This window comes from Anopheles coluzzii, chromosome 3, assembly GCF_943734685.1.
Source record: "Anopheles coluzzii chromosome 3, AcolN3, whole genome shotgun sequence".
NCBI classification, from domain to species: Eukaryota; Metazoa; Arthropoda; class Insecta; order Diptera; family Culicidae; genus Anopheles; species Anopheles coluzzii.
In genome coordinates, this window is record NC_064671.1 from 48,048,121 (window position 1) to 48,065,553 (window position 17,433).

General features: G+C 39.5%; 3 protein-coding genes across 6 annotated transcripts; 1 reads left to right on the forward strand and 2 right to left on the reverse strand.

Annotated features, from left to right (window-relative positions):
• Window positions 1-115: 115 nt before the first annotated feature.
• On the reverse strand, window positions 116-4,357 carry LOC120955452 (cuticle protein 7-like). Of its 2 annotated transcripts, none has more exons than XM_049610494.1 (2): window positions 4,279-4,357; window positions 116-897 (listed from the first exon to the last, which is right to left on the reverse strand). In XM_049610494.1, the coding sequence occupies exons 1-2, from the start codon at window positions 4,288-4,290 to the stop codon at window positions 214-216; spliced, it is 696 nt and encodes a 231-aa protein (XP_049466451.1). In that variant the 5' UTR covers window positions 4,291-4,357; the 3' UTR covers window positions 116-213. The 2 variants fall into 2 exon arrangements, with proteins under 2 accessions (XP_049466451.1, XP_040232274.2); XM_040376340.2 differs by lacking the exon at window positions 4,279-4,357 and adding an exon at window positions 986-1,382.
• On the reverse strand, window positions 3,423-4,354 carry LOC120955458 (cuticle protein 7-like). Its single transcript, XM_040376348.2, has 2 exons — window positions 4,279-4,354; window positions 3,423-4,189 (listed from the first exon to the last, which is right to left on the reverse strand). Exons 1-2 carry the CDS (start codon window positions 4,288-4,290, stop codon window positions 3,506-3,508), a joined length of 696 nt encoding a protein of 231 aa, XP_040232282.2. The 5' UTR covers window positions 4,291-4,354; the 3' UTR covers window positions 3,423-3,505.
• A 2,576-nt stretch (window positions 4,358-6,933) lies between the features above and the next one.
• Window positions 6,934-15,274, forward strand: LOC120955451 (serine/threonine-protein kinase dyf-5). Of its 3 annotated transcripts, XM_040376338.2 has the most exons (8): window positions 6,934-7,290; window positions 8,923-9,536; window positions 9,619-9,953; window positions 11,757-11,928; window positions 12,035-13,350; window positions 14,292-14,552; window positions 14,620-14,729; window positions 14,799-15,070. In XM_040376338.2, exons 2-8 carry the CDS (start codon window positions 9,381-9,383, stop codon window positions 14,873-14,875), a joined length of 2,427 nt encoding a protein of 808 aa, XP_040232272.2. In that variant the 5' UTR covers window positions 6,934-7,290; window positions 8,923-9,380; the 3' UTR covers window positions 14,876-15,070. The 3 variants fall into 3 exon arrangements, with proteins under 3 accessions (XP_040232272.2, XP_040232269.2, XP_040232270.2); XM_040376335.2 differs by having other exon boundaries at window positions 14,620-15,274; XM_040376336.2 differs by lacking the exon at window positions 6,934-7,290 and adding an exon at window positions 7,303-7,586 and having other exon boundaries at window positions 14,620-15,274.
• Window positions 15,275-17,433: the final 2,159 nt, after the last annotated feature.

The window sequence follows — 17,433 nt, forward strand, 5'->3', positions numbered from 1 at the left end:
TACTCAGGCTATAGGCGAGATTGACTTACAAAAAAGAATATTAGTAATAAGAATAAGATTTCAAATTAGATACATCTTGAGATGTGATTTAAAGTCTCGAGTAGACATCTAAATAAATATTTCACAGCTATAATTTTTAATCGCTTTTTATTTATGCTTTTATAAACTATCTGGTTTGTTGCTGAAGACCTTGTTACACCACTAGAATTATTCTTAGTAATGATGATGGCTCAGATGGCTCGGTCCATGGACGATGCTGGAGGTTGAGTGCGCGATCGGAGCAGCGTGGTGCGCGATCGGGGCAGCGTAGTGCGCGATCGGAGCAGCATGGTGCGCGATCGGGGCAGCGTAGTGCGCGATCGGGGCAGCATGGTGGTGCTGGACAGTGGCGTGAGCTACTGGAGCATGGGCATAGCTGGACACATGCACGGGCTGGGCGATCACCTTGTGCACGGGCTGAGCGATCTTCACAGCCGAGGGCTCACGGCGCACGACGGCGTTGAATCCGGTGTGATGATCAGCATGGTAGTCGACGATGCGCTGGTGACCGTCGGAGTCCAACAGCGAGTACTGTCCGTGGACTTCGTCTCCGTGGCGAGTTTCGTGCTGGCTCTTGATGTCTCCGGTGTGCTCGTCATGGACGGAGTACGAGAACTCGTAGTTGGCCGGAGCGTGGTGCTCTACAGACTTGATGATCGTGGGCTGAGCAATGGTCTTGACGATAGCCGGGGCCGAGTGCTGGTAGATAGCCGGGGCGGCGTGGACCGATCCGACATGATGGATAGCGGGAGCAGCATGGTGCTGGATGGTGGAGTGCGACGTGGCGATCGATCCATGGTGAGCCACAGGAAGCAGACCAGCGCTGGCGGCAGCTACCAGAGTAGCGAGCAGAACGAACTGCAAGATGGAAGGGAATAAGGGTTAACTTTTCTTATAGCTATAGTTGTGTGTTTCATATTGTTCTAGTTATTGTAGTGATTCTTACTTTGAACGCCATTATTGGAGCAGGATTGTTTACTCGTTGAGGTTCAGTGTGACTGTGCTGTGTGATATCGTAACCAACGCCTTTTATACTCAGTGTAAAATGAGAGACTCCAACGCTTGATACAGTTGAAATCGAGAATTCTGTATACGTCCTTGAGACAAGGCTATCACAAACTGCACGAAACTGCACTACTTTTACTTGCCAAAACTGATCTACATCAAGTATACGAAGAAGCAAAAGATAAACAAGTACATAGTCAACAAGTGCAACATATTGGTCACCGAAAATACGATGAAAGTAAAAGAACCAGTCTGGATTGGACACACCTCCATCGGCTACGGCTAGGAATACGTTCATTTCAGGATTGACGGCCAGATCACATTTGCTAGTGGACGGTTGGTACAAAAATGTATGATTACAAATTATTTTTCATTAATAAAACGTAAAACAAATTATTGAAAATAGCAGAAAATATTTACTCACTAAAAAGGTACTATCTGCATGTATAGACTAATTGTTTATACTTTGAAGAAATATGATTCTTTTCAGACCTTTAGGTTTTTTTTTTATTTTTATTTCTGTTGCAACACTTCGAAACATGTTCAAAAATAAGAAAGTATAATTAAGTCGTAGTTAAAGGCGAACTCCGTGAGTATAGACAGTGCCGTGATATTGAATTTCACATTCATATTTTTGTTGAATAATTACGAATAATTTTTGAAAATTTCTTACTGTGTAGCATATCTGCTATACAGAACATATTATAATACACACTATCAGCTATAGACACATTCCAACACAAACTTTGGAAGCCAAACCACACTATTGTAACACATTCATTACACATTCAGTAAATCAGATCATACCATACACACCCGGAAGAGCTCAGGCCACACCGTTCATATAAAAACAATTGTGACACACTTAACAGAAGCAACCGGAACGTACAACATAAGCAGGAACAATTTATACATTATAACCCAAAGCAGGAACAGTATAAGCATTAAGCCCAAAACAAGAACTTAGCGAAAAAAAAATCATTGGTTTTGTCAACAAAAGACAAACGTAACTAGTTGAGTGAAAACAATAACTTTCCAACATAAAACCCGGAACCAAATGTGCGAAACCCTTAACTTCTTTTGAGTATAAATAAAACCAATCAAACGATTATGGCAGATCAGGTTCGTTCGGACTGTCAGGATAGGACTATGCCCATCCAACATCTATCGACTTCTCATTTAAAGAGTTTAGTTATGTCCCCCTACCCAAGGTAAATTCCAACGTTTCCAGAAAGGGAAACCTCCTAAAGGTTTCTATGATCGCCTGAATGATCAAGTGTCGAAACGTCCGCTCGAACGAAGTTTTATTCCACCTCGGCTCGGCTGTTTGAACGACTGAAACGCTTTCTCTTACGATAAAAGCTTATCTAAGTTTGTTCTGCTTTTCATTTCAATGCATATGGTTTTTTGTTCTACTCTTTTTCTTCTTTGGTAACGCATTTTGACACACCGATTCCAATTCCATCTACAAAATGTAATAGCAATGTATTAGCTGCTGGTTCGCAGATGTTCACTAGTAGGTGTAACTATTTAAAAATAACTAGTCAAAAGTAACTATCCAAAAATAAATAATAACTGGTTGTCAGAACGGAATTGGAATGGAATGGGTTATCAAACGTATTTTGTTAACATTATCTAGTTTAAATAACTTGTCGTCGGAATGAATTAACATTACTAAGAATTATAATTACTCTAAATGGTTGTAACTGGATGTTTTTTTCAAAGCTGGGTCATTAGTTATGACCCGTGAAGAATCGATAATGAACCACGTATTTAAGATTTCCGCGTAAGTCGAACTCGCTTTCCATCCAAAATGTTGAAAATTTTTGTGTAATTGTACATGTAACGGGTGATTTTAACCACTAAATTAGTTATTTGACACGATTCTAATTTTACTCAATATTATTATTTTTATTCAGGAGGAGCGGCTTTGCCGTGTTGCTTATGATTCTGATTATTTGGTATGATACAATTTACTCATAGAACTGTCATATATAGAAAACCGCGTATCTCCGAATTCGCGTATAATTGGTACAGCATATTTCGAGGCTACCTGTAAATGCAAACGCTAACAAGAATAAAAAATACAAATCCGGTATTCAGGATAAAAAAGCGAGAATCAGGTTCATTTTGAGTTTTTCATTAGGATATAACAGATTTTTTACATAATCACAAAAAAGCCATGAGAAAAAACAGTAGAGGTAAACGAAAGTAAAATCAATTGGAAATCCAATACAGTAAATACTCTGGGTGAGGCTATAGGCGAAAATGGCTTAAGAAAAATAATATTATTGAGAAGGATAAGTTTTCAAATTATAAACATCTTGAGATATGGTTAAAAGTCTCGAGTGGACATCTAAATAAATAATTCACAGCTGTAATTTTTAATCGCTTTTTATTTATGCTTTCATAAACTATCTGTTTTGTAACTGAAGTCCTTACTACACCACTAGAATGATTCTTAGTAATGATGATGGCTCAGATGGCTCGGTCCATGGACGATGCTAGAGGTTGAGTGCGCGATCGGAGCAGCGTGGTGCGCGATCGGGGCAGCATAGTGCGCGATCGGAGCAGCATGGTGCGCGATTGGTGCGGAGTAGTGCGCGATCGGGGCAGCATGGTGGTGCTGGACAGTTGCGTGAGCTACTGGAGCATGGGCATAGCTGGACACATGCACGGGCTGGGCGATCACCTTGTGCACGGGCTGAGCGATCTTCACAGCCGATGGCTCACGGCGCACGACGGCGTTGAATCCGGTGTGATGATCAGCATGGTAGTCGACGATGCGCTGATGACCGTCAGAGTCCAACAGCGAGTACTGTCCGTGGACTTCGTCTCCGTGGCGAGTTTCGTGCTGGCTCTTGATGTCTCCGGTGTGCTCGTCATGGACAGAGTACGAGAACTCGTAGTTGGCCGGAGCGTGGTGCTCTACAGACTTGATGATCGTGGGCTGAGCAATGGTCTTGACGATAGCCGGGGCCGAGTGCTGGTAGATAGCCGGAGCGGCGTGGACCGATCCGACATGATGGATAGCGGGAGCAGCATGGTGCTGGATGGAGGAGTGAGACGTAGCGATCGATCCATGATGAGCCACAGGAAGCAGACCAGCGCTGGCGGCAGCTACCAGAGTAGCGAGCAGAACGAACTGCAAGATGGAAAGGAATAAGGGTTAACTTTTCGTATAGCTATAGTTGTGTGTGTTCATATTGTTCTAGTTATTGTAGTGATTCTTACTTTGAACGCCATTATTGGAGCAGTATTGTTTACTCGTTGAGGTTCAGTGTGACTGTGACATGTGATATCGTGACCAACGCCTTTTATACTCAGGATATTACAGTTGAAACCGCTACTCTCAGCGTCCTTGGAATAAAGCTATCACGAAACTGCACTACTTTTACTAGCCAAAATTGATCTGCAGCAACAGTTATTTGCAGTTCACTTTTATTGACGACAAGTTGTTGGCGCAATGAACGAGACACAACATTCTCAATATAGACACACGCTCACATCAGTTAATACAAATTTATGAAATATGTTCCATTGCCTGCTTAGAAAGTACCTACTGTTCTGTTAACTAGTACCTACACTAGATTTTGTTTGACGCTTTTCCATTTGACTCAGATAATTGGCACCATAACCTTAAACTTACAATAATGAATAACATCAAATACCCATTTCAACATGTTACAAATGTTACAAATGTTACATAAAATGGAAAGTGTTAACGGATTCATGGTAAGTTAAAAAAAAAACTGTAGCATCGCAAAAAAACAGAAACTATATTGCGACAGAAAACAGAAACGGCCCTTGACTCTTTGCTACAGGACGCAGCCATTTGCGAAAAACAAAAGAAATAAGTCGAAATAACAAACTGGAATTTCACGTAGCTTATTGGATACGTTGGCAAAATGCGAAAGGAATGAATGAACAGGTCAAGAAACGAAACTGTGCTTAAGGAAATAATGAAAGTGATTATGTATGTTGATCGTACATGATTCGTGCCATGATTCTTCTTCATTGTATTCCTTGTATGATATTTAGAGTAAAATAGTTCTTATGTTACTCGTTTCGAGCTATGTTAAAAATATTAAACAATTAAATAATGTTTTTAGGACGAGTCTGTGGTACAATCTAGTTATGGTTCATCGGAATCCCACCCACTGCTCGGAATCGCTTCCGAGCATTGCTACTCCGTCTCCGATTCCGACAAATTCAAACCGTCGATTCCGCCCGGAGCCGTCGGAGCCGTTCGGAGCCGTTGGAGCCGTCCGGAGCCGGCGGAGTCGTTGTAACAGCCTAAAGTCTGAACGACTCCGACAGCTCTCTAACCAGCTCCGTCAGCTACGACAGCTCCGACAGCTCCAACCGGCTCTGTCGATTACGACGGCTCCGATGGCTCAACGATTCCGACGGCTCCGACCGGGTCCGGCTGCCGACTAGCGATTCCGGACGGCTCCAGACGGCTCCGAGTTCGAATTTTTGTACCTACCATCCGGAACCGCTTCCGATTTTAGCGGAGTCATTCCGAAGCGTTTCCGGATTTTTGTTGAATTTACCCATCACTTGTACAATCGTCAACTCGCATGATTTTGTAACATGTTGATCAGGGTTCAACCTCCGAATGGACCCGGCCACATTAGTCACCTTCTATAAGTCTCTTATAATCAAGCTCATTAGTCATACAGCAGGCATTAATTTAGGTTTTATTAAAGGTTGTTGCGTCGAAGGAGAAAAATATGAAAAAAAAATAATATATTAATAATATGTAGGTAAGGTAATATTTCTTCTTCAGTTAAGTTTGCTAATTTAAAAACATTTTAAATTGTTGAATCTTAATGTAAACGAAAAAAATAACAATGAGCAATACCCGCCAACAATGAGCAAACGGCCAAAGCCGTTCCTCATTAAAAAATATTTCGACCTAACCACATCCTGACATTCGGCATGATTATCAAACCTTGAAGTAAATGTGATTCGCATTAAAACTTTTTTCTATTTTTTTAAATTGGAAATTAAAAAAGCTATACAATTGCAAATCTCACGTGATCTAGCTCCTGTAATAGCAACGACTGATAAATATTGAGAAATAAATAAGTTTAATTAATAAGTCGAGATCAAAACGTAGATCCAAAAAAAAATTAGTAAAACACATAGAATAAAAAAACCCAATACAAAAATAAATCGAAAAGTAGCTAAATAGATAATTCAATATATCAATGAATAAACGAATAAATAAATAATTCAATTCAATTCAATAAGTAAATAAATAAATAAGTAAAAAAATAAATAAGTAAATAAATAAATAAATAAATAAATAAATAAATAAATAAATAAATAAATAAATAAATACATAAATAAATAAATAAATAAATAAATAAATAAATAAATAAATAAATAAATAAATAAATAAATAAATAAATAAATAAATAAATAAATAAATAAATAAATAAATAAATAAATAAATAAATAAATAAATAAGCAAATAAAAAAAATAAATGAATAAATAAATAAATGTATAAATAAATAAATAAATAAACAATTAAAAAAAAATAAATAAATAAATAACAAATAAATAAATAAATGAATAAACTAAATATATAAATAAATCAATATTATCATACACATACATATGTTGGAAGAGCATAAAATATAATAAATCAATTTTATTTGTATCAATTTCAGTGCATTTCTGATGCTGAATACACCCTTGGTTGTTGTCCGTCTGTTGTTCGGCTCAAGTTCATAACAGTTGATGCATGAAAAACACCGCTGTTATGTGTCAATAGAACAGTACAATTGTGGCACATGCGTGGAGTAAGTCTCTTTTATTTACCAAACGATCGTATCGCAATACAATTTGAAAAAAAATAAATCTTGTGCAGCGTTTGTGCAATCATAGCCAAAAAGTTCCATGGTCAGAAGTGTTGTCTAAATGAGACAGAAAGCAGATCCTTCGGAAATTAAACAGAAATGTTCCTACCATATTAAGGAGAGGCTTGCAACGCACGTAGTGGTTGTCTAGGAAACGGATAAACAAACACGAGCTGGTTGGTACGCGGCTGTTCGGCAGTGTTTGCTAGAGACTAGTTGTAAGGGTTCGTTTTTCCTTAATGGTCGCTACGGTTGATTCATTGCGTTATTAGTAAGATTGCACTGAAAGTCTTGTGCGTAATCGAATGTGTAAAGCTATACACATTATGAAAAAAAGTGTTGGTGTCGATGGCGTACAATATATTCTAATTTTTTGTAAGCTTCCAAAGGATTATATTGGTGTCGTTGTTCTATGTGTTATTGTAGTTGCGAGAAAGATGGATGTGGCCATATTGTGTGGATTCATTTGTTATATCAAAAGAACAGTTTTTTAACATTAAAATAATGAAAACATGTTGCGGTGAAATGTGTCGGAATAAAAGTGTAATGAAATTGATCTATATGATGGTTTGATGGTTCGAGTTGATGCGAGTGGTTTAACACGCTGGCCTCGTTCCATGGTATCCTATTGCAGCCCAAAGTCTACGTTTATGGTGTATCAAATTTCGACCGTGAGGATAATTTTACACCTCTTTTACCTGGGCCCTCTGTGTAGCATTATGAGTTAGAACGAATTATAGAACTTAGTGCAGTATAAGTGTACAAACAGACAAAGAGATTGATATTGTATTAAAAAAACCATACTTTAACAAAACAGTGGTGTTGAGGGTGACAGATAGTCTAAAAACGAGGTCAAACACAACGTTCACATCGTTCAGCGCACCTGTACGGCGTGAGGGATTTGCAATGAAAGCGTAGCCATGGTCTTAGCAGTCCTTATTATTTTTTGCCAATATCGAACAGAGGTCTACGGTTGGTGTGTTGGTGTTTGTGTGTGTGTGTGTGTGTGTGTGTGTGTTATGTAAAAAAGTTTCGGCGAGAGCACTAATTGGCGGAAAAGTTCGACGGCACCGAGAGCTCGACAATGTACGCATCGTCAAATGTAATGTTTGGGCACGCAAATGTAACGCTATCAGAAGTTGCGTGATATTTTGTGGGTTAAAAGGTTAATGATGTTCCCACCTAGTCCACATTCGAAACGCTTTACTGTAATTCGATTAAAAGATAGCATAACGAAAATTTCAATGGAAATGAAATAACGGTTAAACAAAAATAGTGTGTACGTAAATGAATAATTATGCATAGTTTTATCGGAAAATAACACATTAGTAAAGTATGTTCAACCAGTCATTGACTAAAGATAACTAGAAATCTATACGTGCATATATCCCGTATATTGTATCGGCTTACAAAACAATCACGAGCTTATCTGTGTGAACATCTTTCATGTGAAAGCTATGTTTAATTTTGTCTTTTGCGTGACGCGAGAAATACATGTTCCTGACCTTCCTGAAGGTCCACAGGAGCAACGACTGTTGGTCAGAATATCATGATATGTTATCAATAGTTTAGTTTCCGACGGTGATAGCTAATCGATTTCCTATGGCATTTACTGGGGTAACATAACACTTGATACAGGGCAGAATAGAGAACTCATGTCGTTGTTACTAGCTGTTATGTTATGTAGGGAAGTTGAGTAGTAATTGATGAAACTGCTTGATGAAATATTATTAAAATATCTAATATAACTGCTTTCGAGATGTTTGAAGCTTTGTCGAAGATAGAAAAAGCTACGCTTTTTTAAACAATAAGTTAAGTATTTACTAAATTATTCAACGTGTTTAAATATAAGTCCTTTACATTAGACTAGAAAACAATAGTGCGCTATGGAGAGTTCCTTAAAGCTAGCACAACCAAAATAATGACAACCCAACGAGATAGTTTCGCTTTATATTATTCCGTCTCACTTTTCTAATTCAATCAATAATTCAACCCCAAACACTGAAGGTTTCTACTGGACGGCTGGCTGGACTGAATGCAGACACAAATGCACCGAATATTTATGGACCCTCTGAGCAAATAAATTGGTTGAACCTTTTAGTGAGCCAGTAAGAAAAAGGGTCAGTTTTAAACGTAAGCAAACGTTTCAAGACCTAGGACTATCCAGCTGCGGTGTTGTTTCGTTTGAAATGCGACATTGAACGGAAGTGGTAGTGCTGTGGTGTACCAATGGTGAACTTAAAGCTGCCTGTTTTACAAGTGTTTGTGAATTTTCGGCCAGGCAAGAACGAAAAACTAGAACATGCATGAGCCTGTGGGTAGTGTTGAATGTTGGTGTTTTACCCATTAAACCGTTGAAAAATAACAATTCATCTCTGTACAACATCCGCTGTGCTTTGGAATGTGATGGTGCAAGTGGTGTAGAACAATAGTTTAGTCAAGGTACACGGGCGGGGGTTGCAGCTATGAATCGATACCTGACGCTAAGTCAACTGGGAGACGGTACCTACGGTACCGTTGTCCTTGGCCAGCGGAAGGACACCGGCGAAAAGGTCGCCATCAAGCGCATGAAGCGGAAGTATTATTCCTGGGAGGAAGCGATGAGCCTGCGGGAGGTGAAGGTAATGCAGTTTCTTTGCGGGCTACTCACTGTGCAACTGATTCAAACATCGTTTCCGTGTGCCTGTATTCTTTTCCTTCCAGTCTCTGAAAAAGCTTTCCCACGCCAATGTGGTAAAGCTCAAGGAGGTGATACGGGAAAACGACGTGCTGTACTTTGTGTTTGAGTACATGCAGGAGAACCTGTACCAGCTGATAAAGGACCGTGATACCCATTTTCCGGAAGCGACCGTAAGACTGATACTGCAGCAGATTCTAACCGGGTTGGCGTTTATGCACCGACACGGTTTCTTCCACCGGGACTTGAAACCAGAAAACGTTCTGTGCAGTGGTCCGGAAACGGTAAAAATAGCCGACTTTGGATTGGCTCGCGAGATACGTTCGCGGCCTCCGTACACGGACTACGTTTCGACGAGATGGTAAGGGCGATGGTGTAAATACGCTGCTGGATCGGGTTATCCGATCATCCTTGTGTGTGAATAGTGTACAAATAGACATGTTTAAATGATGGGAGCGCGTACACATTGCGTGTTGCGTGGCCAATGTTGAAACATCATATGCTTATGAATTATTTAATCTCCTTTGAGTAGGGTATAAAATTATACCCTTAATTTTATCGGATGAGTTTTAGAATTTTGGGTTCTTCGTGATTTTTGTCATGCAATACACAATGACGCACGTAAAAACCAATGCTTTACCGAACGAATTTTAATCGACTTGTTACAACATCTACAGGGTCATACGTTTTATTAGCATTAGTAATTCATCATTAATGGTATTTTGTTCCTAAAGGAGTATAATAAACAGTTTTGTATTTGTTAAAAAATGCTGTATTGCATTTTTTCTCAATTTATCACATGATCAGAACAGATCAGATGGTGAGTCCTTGATACTGGCGACGTTACGACATGGGATCCTACCCGTTCGGACTTCGAAGTCAAGTAAAATCCCTTAACGCTTATTTAACGATGCTGATTAAGCATACAAATTATTAAACGAGCTGCTACCCTGATAAAAAATACTACCCTGATATTTTCTAAACTCTGCATTACTTATTGCAAGAAAATAGTTTTGTGTTTTTATTAGAGTATGAGTTAAAAAACATGACAAGCTTAATAATAAAGATTCTTAAATTGAATTACACATAAAACAAATATTTTATGCAACAAATAAAAACTAAAATTGTGTACGCTGAGGACAGATGATATTAGTTATAATTAGAAAAAGCAAAATAATTAAATTGCTTACAGTCGTTGCCACCAAATTTCGGCTCTAAGGCATCAACGTATGATAGTGCGCATCAATTTTTACCTCTAAGGCATACATTTTTGACAGTGCTCGTCTATATTTGACTTTAATGCAATTATTTTGATATTATGGTAATTTTACAAGATGTTTGGGAGATTCATAACAATTGTTATTTTATTTCGTATAAACAATTCAACCGTGTTTACCGTGTAATTGAGCCGGTCTCGTAATACAGTCGTCAACTCGTACGACTTAACAAAATGCCCGTCATGGGTTCAATCCTCTATCCTGCTGTGGGGGGGGAATCAATTAGTCACTGAAAGCCAAGCCCACAAGTGGGTACAGGCAGGCCTTGACCGACATCGGTTGTTGAGCCAAAGAAGAAGAAGAAGAACTACCGTGTAATTTGTCATTTTTTGTGAAAAATAATGAATTTTATAAATTCATACGCCATTGTTTTCACTTGAACATACATGCCAACTATATTTACACCATTAAAACGTTCAACATTGGCATAGCAATTGTTATATTTTAAATTTTACCATTATAATCATTAGCTACTTAACTTAAATTAAATAATATTGCAATTCTAAGTTTTAGATATTAAGTTAAGTGTTATAAATAAAACAAGCGACAAGCAAGCGATTGGTCCGTACTGTGAAAAATTTGATGCCTAAGAGGCAAACATTGTGACACGTTGTCAAATATTGGTACCTTAGAAACAAAAATAGGTGAGCAGCAGACAAAATTTTGTAGTAACAACTGTAAAACAGAACAGAAAAACCATTTTATGAAAGAATATAAGATCGAAAAAAGCCTAATTTTAATAACAGTTCCACTAAACATTAAGTTCAGATTATTGGTGTGTAACACATCAATCAAGCATTGAAATGTTAGCTTATAATATATAAACTCGTTCCAACTGACCTATTCTAGCATGAATTATTCGAGATTATCTGCTGTTTCTATTTCAGGTATCGGGCACCAGAAGTGCTCTTACACTCGACTCGGTACGGCAGTTCCATAGATCTTTGGGCAGTGGGATGCATCATGGCGGAGTTATACACGTTCCGACCACTATTTCCTGGATCCAGTGAAGTGGATCAACTGTTTAAAATATGTTCCGTCCTAGGCACACCGGACAAGGTGAGATGTTATTGCCGTTTCCATTTTGCGCAGTTCAAACTGAAATGCGTGAAAATACGTTCTTGTAAATTAAATTTTAAATTAAAAAACTTGTTTTTTCTTTCAGTCCGACTGGCCCGATGGTCACAAGCTTGCTGCTACGATACAGTTCCGATTTCCGGAATGCCCCAAAATACCGCTGGCAACTTTGGTGACGCGTGCCAGTTCCTCTGGAATACAACTATTAGAAGATTTGCTTCTGTGGGAACCGGAAAAGCGACCAACCGCTCAGCAATCCATGAGATATCCATACTTTAGTTCGATAAAAGCTCGTAACTCGGCAAACATCGCAACGAATGGTTTAACACAGCACAATCAATCACACAATGGTAACATAAACGGTGGTCCCGTGCTTGGCGTTCCGAATGCACGAGTATCTATTGTAGAACTAGCTACCAACACGAAGCATACGCGTGAGGCGAATGGGAGTAATGGACATTTCAATCCAATTAGCCATAACGAGCTGAACGATCTAAACTCAACGCTAAGCCTATCACGCGTGTCCGAAACGTCTGTCGAACGGACGTCTCACCAAACGCAACTGACTCAGGCCAGTCAGCAAGCGTACACCGAGGATGAGAAGGAAACTGCTAAGCTTCAGAGTGGTATAAACTATAGCTTGCTGAACGACATGCTTAATGGTTACAGTGTTGGAATTGGATCTGCAGCTCAACAGAACGGACAGGGATTGACTAAGGTACTTCGAAACGGCCAATCGAGTACGTTCATCAAGTCTAACGCTTCCTACGACACCAATAATGTTGCAAGCGAGATGGACAAGGGTACTAATCCCGGATCCGTTGTCAGTTATGCTATCATTAAGCCCGCCGTAGTGCGAATTGATGATAACCGACTAGCGGACGCACCCATAAAGCCAGCGGATGGTATCGGAATCGGTGGTAGAAAAGAAAAGGTGAACGATATATTCGTTACACGAAACAATGACTATCAGCAGGATCAGAGTGGAAATGGTATCACGAAGGTGGTAGGGCAACGCACTTTTCCGATCATTGACAGTGACGATTCGAGTTACTTCGGAAGCGGTTTCTATTTGCATAAGAAAACCTCTGGACAGGTGTTGAAAAATGGAACATCGGCCGTAAGCATTGGAGGTGGGAGTGACGGTGGAGGTGTCGGACTTGGCCGAAGAGCTGTTGGTAGTGGAGTATACAATGGTAGCTTTCTTAACGACGGCAAGGCATACAATTCATTTTCAAAACAACCGATGCTAATGACGCGGAAGACGGACGAAGACTTGAAGGTGTACCGTAACCGAAATGGACCCATGGATCGTGCAATCCACGGCCATTTTAGCAAAAGCTGGGAGCCATCACAACATCTAAGCGAGAGGCAGGAAGATGACTCGTTAGAAGACATTTTAGGGTAAGCTTTATATTTTTTTTTAAAGTTAGTAAATTATAGTGCCGATTATGTGACTCAACTGCTTGAGAAAAAGTATCAAAAATGCTCATATTCTATTATGATCCGTGTTAGAGCACTCGATTTGTCTCTGGTTTGATATATCGAACTGAACGAAGGTCATTTGCATTACCTGACTCAAACGGAGACCGTTTTTTGTCAAACAGCTTTCCGTCAGGTTAAACCTACGGAAAGCGTTTTGTTTTACGGTTTAACTACCAAATACATATATTTAAACCACACGAATTGTATGTAATTACATTCAAAAGGGATTTTTTGTAATTGTTCACTGCAAAAAGGGTGGGATTAACAAAATACACAGAAATTAGAAAATCATACCACAAGCGCTACTTTTCATGACATTGCCAAACACATTTAAAGAACAATAATATGCCACACGTAGAAATAATTATAAATTGGTACGATACTTCCTGCGTTACGCGTTGCAGTTTGTTTTGACAAACAAATCCATTTCAGATCAATTTGGTAGCAATGTCTCGAGTCAACGAAAGAAGTCTCTAACAACCTTGTATAATACCGATTTCGTTGCAGTTAGTGTAGCGCGATTATGTTTGACACATTTTCGTTTGAATCAGATAATCGACACTTATATCATCAGTCTCGTAGTGCAGTCGTCAACTCGCACGACTTAACAACATGCTCGTCATGGGTTCAAGCCCCAAATGGACCATGTCGCCATACGTAGGACTGACTATCCTGCTATGGGGAGTAGTCCATAAGTCACCGTAAGCCAAGCCCACACGTGGTGCAGGCAGGCCTTGACCGACAACGGTTGTTGAGCCAAAAGAAGAAAAAGAAATTATCACACGCTTTAAATAAGCCTACGGGGCATAATCGTGACGAGAAAAACAAACAAGTAAAATTATATTTTTTTTTCTTTCCAGAAGTCGAATAAAAGCATCTAAAAAACCTGCACACGATTTCAAGCTGGAGGATCTTTTTGGAACGCTATCGTTTAACAAAGATTCAACTGCTTCCAAATACCCGAATACCGTCCCGTTTGCCAAGAGCTCTACCAAAACGATCGGACCCAGTGGTGGGATGGCAGACATTTTCGACAACTCAGATACTAAACCTTCCCATTCTAGTGCAAATGTGGTGCCACGGCGCAAAAATCAGCAGCAAGTATTCGTATCAGATACCAGGTATGTGAGGGTGAGATACCTTGGTCTGGTCGGTTAGTAACATCTGATCATTTTTGTGTACTTTAAGTAACCTTAGCTCCGACAAATACAACGGTATTAATGCATCATTCAAGCTGTTCCCTTGGGATGACATACCGAAGAATGGTGTAGAAAAGAAACAATGGATACCCGATGGAGGTGAGCAAGATGTCGGTTGGTTGTACGGGAAAGTTGCATTGAATGTAAGTGTGTTAAATAATATTTCAGGGGTGTTTTCATACGTTGGTACCGGTAACGAACACACAGGACGAACGGACTGGGCCGCCAAGTACCTGAGCAAATAAGACATGTCTCCAGTTGCACGTCTCATAGCATTATAAGATTCGTTCTTGTTCTGTCTAGCAACCTATCTGTGATAGATCAGCGTAACTTTAGACAATTTTGGTAGTTGTTATGTTTGAGTTGTATTAATGAAGTTATAAATGAACGCCTTGTACAAATATATGATACACGATATCTTATATGATACACGATTGTAATAGTTGGTAGTATGAATAAAAGTAATGATTTTTTCTTAAAAATATGTATGGGAGAATTTATTGAAATGAAGAAAGGATTATGAATGCATTTAAACGTGAGGTCCAACTTTCTTTCTTGCTGGACGTAGTGGAAGGTAGGTAAAGACAGACACCTTAAGGAAAATGTTAAAGATTTATGAATATGTAAATACAACGACCCTGAAAATGTGCATACATTATCTTAAACTCATGGTTTATGAGAAAATGTGTTAAAACTTTTAACTTTTCTATCGATTTTTATGTTTTTTTTTTCATTAAATAAAAACATGTTTTTTCGTGCAGTTTTGAAATTTTCGGGAAAGACGGACAATTTCAACGATTCGTTCAGCCGTGAATTTAGGAATTGTAAGCGGCGCTTCTAATAGATTGTATAATGCAGAATCTAAGGCGATATTTTAAATATCGGGCACTAACAGTGGACGTTGCACCAGCTTACAGAACAACAGTTTAAAACTTCGGAAAGTTCGTGACCACAGTATTCATGAGGGACTTGTTAGTAGTTAAAGCCATTTTTCCACCAAGTCCAAATTGAACTTTGTGATATTTTTAATCCCATAGAATCTCTCATCTATCTATCACCAAAAGCTATCGGTCGGCTGAAAAATAACAATGCTCCCGGAACCGCCGGAACTGCAGCTGAACTGGTCAAAAATGGAGGCGCACGACTAGAAAACAAAAATCATTTAATTGCTACTGAGATGTGGGATAGCTAATCAATGCCTTGTGATTGGAATCTCGGCATCATCTACCCCATATACAAGAAGGGAGACAGGTTGAACTGCAACAACTACAGGGGAATTGCGGTGTAGAATACCGCCTATACAATATTTTTCCTGGTCCTTCAGGATCGTCTTGTTCCGCACGTCGAAAAGAGAGTCGAAAACTATCAAAGAGTATTCCGAAATGGAAAATCGACCATCTTCACCATGCAGATCTTGGAGAAACGAATACAGAAACGACACATACCATCTCTTCATTGACTACAAAGCCGTATATGATAGCATAGCCGGGGTAAAACTGTACGACACTATGAGCGCATTTTACTCCCGGCCAAACTGATAAGGTTAGTTAGAATGACTATCACCAACGTCACTTGTTAGGTGAAGGTGGATGGAAAACTCTCATGGCCTTTTGCTACTACCAAAGGTCTCCGCTAGGGGGACGGGCTCGCCTGTCTGCTATTCAACCTGGCGCTAGAGAGGGCCATCCGTGACTCGAGGGTAGAGGCTACGGGAACCATCTTCTATATGTCAACCCAGATCCTGGCATACGCTGATGATATAGACATCATTGGTCTGTTACTGTCCTATACGCCTCTGAGACATGGACACTGTCCAAATCTGACGAAGCCCTCTTAGCCGCGTTCGAGAGGAAGATGCTCAGAAGGATATTTGGCCCCGTTTGTGTCGAAGGACAATGGAGGAGCCGCTATAATAACGACCTATACGAAATGTACGACGATCTCACTATCGTACAGCGTATCAAGCTCGCCAGACACCGGTGGGCTGGCCATGTTGTACGCATGGAAACAGACGAGGAGGGTTGTCTGTTTAGGCCGTCCACAAGGATAGAGGAGGCGTGATAGACCCGAATTGAGGTGACAAGATGGCGTGGAGGTGTCCGCTTTTAAGGCCGGGATAACGGACTGGCAGACAAAGGCGCGAGACTGTGAGTGGTTTCGAACACTCCTGAGGCAGGCTAAGACGGCAAAGCGGTTGTAGCGCCGGATAAGTAAGTAAGTAAGTATCTCTCATCTGTTCCTGAACGCTGTCGTATCAATGCCTCATCTTTTTATTGCTTAAAGTTGTCCAAGGCGTGACAAAATATTGGATTTTGTGAAGCGCCTCATCAGCGTCAAACGAGTTACAGCATAACCAGTGTTGTACCGCGGGGTAAACACCTTTTTACCAGTTATTTATCTTTTGGGTTTTTACCGGGTTTTTAAACTTTTCGTTTTTGCCCGGGTAAATATTGGGTATTTTCGATTGAATTGGATTTGTAATGCTTTGTATCACTTATATTGAAAATATTTCTGCAAAGTTTACATAAAATAGACTTTTCCATATCCTACCTGTACTATATACAGTTTGGGTTAATACAAGGTTTACCTACTCATTTAATAAATGTTGTTCTATTGCTAACGAGACTATGATGAAATACCTATTTCTTTCATGTAAGATGTTGTGCACACAATTGAAGATTTGTTTTGTTCGTGAACTTAACCAATTTAGCATATATTACACAAAATATGTTCTCAAATGTGTTGTTTTACCTTTAGTTTGGATTCTGCATAGTTGAATGATTTGAAACGACATTTCAATGCA